Below are 5,607 nucleotides of genomic sequence, written 5' to 3'. Positions count from 1 at the left end.
TGGGGGGGGGGGCAGAAAAAGACAACCAGTTACATACATGTTATCCACAAAAATCCTATCCCCACTTGATATTCCATTTGTTTTACCCTGGTTCGGTGTGTCATTTCATACATTATTAAGTCAGCTATGTAAACCAAGTTAATAGCTTCCTTATGACACATATTGCTACTATTTTTAAAGGACTCGGATGTTTGGTATGAAAATAAACTAGATCTAGGAATTGGATACATAAAACTTGTTCAGAGCAGCAGATGTGTTTGACTACCTATTTAGACATTCATAGCATCTTGTTTTCTTTAAATAATTACATAGCAATACATAATTTCAGTCCTATTTTCAGCAACTTTTAGCATTTACAACCGCAATTAAGAGTCCAACACTTCAAGCCACTCATCAAAACAGCATACTTTGTAGTCACCTATGTAACGTTTAAGTGATTTACCCAAAATATTCCAATGTGATTGATGGAAGAAGCAAAGATAGACTGTACTTGATAACGTAATATGTACACTTTCTGCAGCCTTTTCCTTACTGTCCTGGTTTCAGCTGGGTTAATTTTCTTCTTAGTGGCTGGTACAGTGTGTTTTGGATTTAGTGTGACAACAATGTTGGTAACACACTGATGTTTTAGTTGGTGCTAAGTAGCGCTTATCTTAAGTTAAGGGTTTTTCAGGTTCCCATGCTCTGCCAGCAAGCAGGTGTACAAGAAGCTGGGAGGGAGCACGGCCAGGACAGCTGACCCGAACTAGCCAAAGGGATATTCCACACCACAGAACGTCATGCTCAGTATATAAACTGGGGGGAGCTGGCTGGGAGGGGTGGATCGCTGCTCGGGCATCAGTCAGCGGGTGACAAGCAACTGCACTGTGCATCACTTGCCCCCCAAGAAGAGACATTTCTCTCTCTTTTTTTTTTTTTGTTACATTGCTTTTCATCTTTTTTCTTTTTTTTCTTTTTTTTTTTTTTTTCCAATTCTCCTCCCCATCCCACTGGAAGCGGGGAGGAGTGAGCAAGTGGCTGAGTGGTGCTTAGTTGCTGGCTGGGGGTAAACCACAACAATTCCCTAGTTCTGAACACTATCTTTACAACCATATAACTTTATGGTATGGTTTCTTACATGTTCTTAAAAGATATAGTGTGATTAACACACAAAGAAGCACTGCCACTTTTAGGTACTACATATACCGTCTTTTGAGGTAATGAGCACTTATTACTGGAAGTAGACTTTCAGTGTCTCTGGAAAGCCATCAGAGGAAAAGGAGAATTGCTTCTGAGTTTCATCTACTTTTGCCACTGAAGAAATAGCAAAACTTACCAATTTTAGGTTCTATTCCAGTATCTGGCCTTGTGGGTATAGGCTCTTTTTGTTTCCCTTTGTGCTTTACCTTTTCCAGTGCAGTCCTCTGTTTCTCATTTCTGGGTAGCTATTTTTATTCTGTCTCTCTTTGATCAATCCTACCTACCTCCCCCTCTGGACATGCAAGTTGAACTGCAGTCTTTTTCTTTGCAGCATTCTGCTCGCTCCATTTAGGAACATCGGTAAATTTCAAGTTTACCTTTTTGTAAATATTTCACTGGTTTCTTATGCAGCCTGAGGTGTCCTGCCATGAGTTCTGCTTTTTGGACTTCGCCCAGCCTATCCTAGCTCTTCTTCCAGCTTTCATCTCCAACAGCTGACTCCCAGCCTCCTGACAATTTCTGCTACAATCACCTGGTCCCCCTTCTCAGTCAGTTCTGGTTTTCCCATTCCATTTGCCCCCGAATCCCTCCTGTTCAAGTTGTGGTTTATTTCTTGCATCACCTCTTCCCAGTACAATCCTTTAGTTAACTGCATTCTCTACCACATCTGTGGTTAAAACTACTATACGCCAAAGGGGGATAGGACAGCTTCCTCATTTACATTGCTTGGACAGCAGAAGGAAAATCAAAAGCACAGGAGAAAACTATCTAGCCCCTAATTATGCCTAGTCCCATTCACTCCAAAAGCAATTTGAGTGATAGGTAAAGTTTCTGTTCTATTTCAAACATGGCACATGCCCTGTTCAAAGAATGTTTCACAGAAAGATATATATGACAAAGCATCTGTCAGGCATTTTTGAAAGCACTACAGTTTGGTTGGACTGGGTTAATACTTTCACAGGGAATAAACCCGTCACAAAGGCCAACTTCCTTTCAATTTTCAATTTGTTATTGCAAAGAGTAGGTGGCACTAAAGCTCTTCACAGCAGGGGTGGGGGGAAGTAGCAGCATTCTTAAAAAAAGACAAGTTTTTCATTCTCAGAACAGCTTAGTATTTTGGCTTTTACTTATTTAGCCTCTGAAACATCCCCCAGCCCTCCAGTATGGGTAACTAATAACTTTTGATTTCCAGGCTTCCATCTCTGCAAAAAATGAAACTGGAGCAGTTCGAATGCTGTTTTACATCTGTAGATGACATCGTGTCTGAAACACTTTGCATTTATACTTCAAAATTACGCATCTCTCTTCACCCAGTCAGTACTAGCATTACCCATTTTTCATTCTAGCCTTACTCTTGCTACGGAACAGTAAGCGAAAATTAATTTGCATGTATGAGCTGACTAGCTACATATACATTCTACACGATAGCTTTATACGGTATTATTACAAGCCAAAATAAGTAAAAACCTGAGCACGGATGTCGTATTTTGCAGCTGACTCAAACTACAAGACTAATGCTCAGTGATTACATTACCTCTGATCCAATGTTTCGTCGCTTTGCTTTTTTAATAGCTCTGTTCTTCAGGACTTCTTCACTGGCTACTGAGAATGTTCCCACCTTTAAGAGGAAGTTATAGACTCATTAATGAAATTCTTGAAAGGCATAAAATCATCACATCTGAAGAGATGGCTGAGATCAGTTTTTGAACACAAATGTAAATAACACTGCTCCCTAACAAGTAAGGGAAGACATAAAAAAAAAAAATATAGTACTGTGATTAGCTTGCCAGCTACTTGGATATTAGTTGATACTTTCAAACCTCTTGTCTTTATTGTTCTGCATTACATTTCCCTTCATGCAATCTCAATTTTGCTACAACAATAATTCAGGATTTTTTTTTAATTTTTGTTTTTTAAACAAAGACATGAGATGCCTTTGCTGAAGGTAATCTGTCAGTATTGCACTGTTATAAACAATTTTCAGTTTGGAGAAGGTATATTAAGATGTATGCTGTAAGTCAACCTTCTGCAGTCTGCTGTAGTTCAAGTATTAGCAAAGGCAGCTAATGACTAATTACTACCCTGTAATAAGTGAAGAAATTAAGTTTTCTTATATTCAAATTTCTGGAAGTCTACTGTCAGTTCTCCTTCTCACATTTTATAGGCCTAACATTTAATAGTTTTAGCAGTACAGAAGCTAGCACAGTTTGTTTAGAGATAATATATGAGCCATAAGCAAGTACAAGACGCTAAATGTGAAAATATCTTTTTACAATCAGATGAAACATATCATTTGACTGTTTGCTTAATTCCTCTGGCTGTGTAGGGACATTCGGCTAAGTGCTCCAAATTATCGTATTTCTGAAATTAACTATTACTGACCTTTAAAAAAAAAGACATGAGACATGAAGAAAACTTATCTCAAGAAATCAAAACCACTTTTCTTGTGAACTCAGTAAATACCCATCACACATTTGAAGAGTTCAAAAGCATTATGCATTTTAACAAGCCTGGGATTCCCTTTAGAAACGTAAAGTTCCTTTCCCCTGAGCTGCTGATGTCATTTTAACTGTTAAAAGCTGCTTTGCCATATGGTCTGCATATATTAGACGCTTTATAAAAAGAAAAGAAATCACTTATAAAAAATTATCTTTAATTGCTACACTTGCAACCAATTTTACTGTAGATTTCACCCACAAGATAAATAGCACATGTAAATAACTACCCTACTGCCTGCAGGGGTGGGGTGGGAGCAGGATCTAATGTGTATCTTACCTCTTCAGCTTCATCCTCCTGATCCCAGTTTCTGTCAGTCAGTTCCTTCTCTGCAATTCTCTTTGCCATTTTTCCACACCTGTGTGGGGAAAAAAAAAGAAAAAGCATAGAATCAATTGCACAGAAATTCACTTCTAAGCAACAGTCATCTTCCATTTGTATTACTTAGAACAAATAATGGGAACCAGAGTTAATATAGAAGTAGGTCAAAACTGGAATGACAGTTGAAAATGAAGTGTGTTTCTGTTGCTGCCACAACAGCTGTTAATCAACAGCACTTGGGATTAAAGTTGTGGTGATAAGCCATATTTGATCTTAAATTTAAGCAACTATGGAATCGTGCAGTTTAATTATGGGTAAGTTTTCTTTAGCAGCAATGCTGCTAGAGAAATTCCTTTCAGTCCCATAACCCATATACCTGCTCACCACTTACTCTGAAGGGCTGCAAAAACTGAAAACATGGAAGAAAGATCTGGTTAAAACATTCCATATTCCACTCCATCTTGCCTCAGGATACCCATGTAAGCAGCAAGAGAAAACTAAATTGCTTTATAGTACCTAAAATAAACACCGATGAGGACCTACTGAAGCAACTGGACAGAAAGCTTGGGTAAGAATGAAGACAAAGCTCTCCTACAAAAACCAAGATCAGCAGAATATTACCAATTAGAAATCTGAAAAATTCTATTACATATAAATCATATTCTTTTTCCTCCAAAGGACACATAAAGCATATCATGGATTTTAAAGCAATTACTGTAAGCAGCCAATCATCATTTTGCGAGTTCTCTGCAATGTAAAGAGAAATCAACTTTGGAGAACGAATGTCTGTAACAGTTCTGATTTCCATTTTACTAAAGTACAACTTATCAGCTGTGCAAAAACAAAGAATGAATGCAGCTATGATATTTTGTATCCAAAAAACTTGGCAAGCAATCACATTACTCAGATTTTATATTAAAAAATTTTTTTACTAATTATATCATCTGACACTAAATATGAAAACTTTTCAAAGAAAAGATGTATTTTTGTAGCAATTTAAGTCTCAAGTGAGCAGAGAAATTAAAACTCTTCAAAAAAACCCTCTTAGGTTTGCGATTATGACCTGGCCAGATTGAAAAAAAAAAATAATAATCCACAAATAGTTGAATTTCAGAGCCGAAAACGGGAACAATACATGGTTACAGAACATCTTGTTTAGCGGATGAAGTATTTTTAAACAGAGCAGTAAATCCAGCTGCACAGCAGTCTTACAGAGATCACATGTCAAAGTCATGAATTTTGGTCTGACACTTCACAAATAAGGTCAAGTTATTAGGATCTTTTGGAAGTACAGTGACAAAAGATTGTTTTGTGTAAACACTTTCAAATGCCCTAATCCACACCATCCTGAAAGCAGAGGTCCTACCATGCCCTGCTTGATTCTCGGCAGACTAGGGAACTATTTAAATCTAACCCATTGACAAAACAAATAAAAATAATTACAGCTACTTATTTTAAAGTTATATTGGCTCCCCAGTACAGTTTCCCACAAGGGTATACAAACACTTGCAACCAGAGGAAGACAAGACTGCATGTCTTTGGCAGCAGCCAGAGCTCAGAGGCTAGCAAAACCTAGAATTACACCCCTGGATTCCACAGAAAATCAAAATA

The 5,607-nt window shown here is 37.7% G+C and overlaps 1 protein-coding gene across 2 annotated transcripts in view; it reads right to left on the bottom strand.

The window, feature by feature from the left end:
- The window catches only part of NUP50 (nucleoporin 50kDa), a 16,586-nt gene that overhangs the window by 10,794 nt on the left and 185 nt on the right, over window positions 1-5,607 (bottom strand). For both annotated transcript variants that reach the window (XR_774859.1, XM_010575275.1), the window contains exons 2-3: window positions 3,955-4,033; window positions 2,714-2,797 (exon numbers count right to left, since the gene is read on the bottom strand). Coding sequence is in view for 1 of the 2 variants with exons in the window: in XM_010575275.1 (XP_010573577.1) it covers window positions 2,714-2,797; window positions 3,955-4,023 (153 nt within the window). In the remaining variant the exon portion in view is untranslated. The remainder of the gene's footprint in view (window positions 1-2,713; window positions 2,798-3,954; window positions 4,034-5,607) is intronic.

This window comes from Haliaeetus leucocephalus, unplaced genomic scaffold (genome assembly GCF_000737465.1).
Source record: "Haliaeetus leucocephalus isolate CR32 unplaced genomic scaffold, Haliaeetus_leucocephalus-4.0 Scaffold473, whole genome shotgun sequence".
NCBI lineage: Eukaryota > Metazoa > Chordata > Aves > Accipitriformes > Accipitridae > Haliaeetus > Haliaeetus leucocephalus.
Note: the sequence above shows the minus strand (reverse complement) of the source record. Positions and strands in the feature narration are given on the sequence as shown.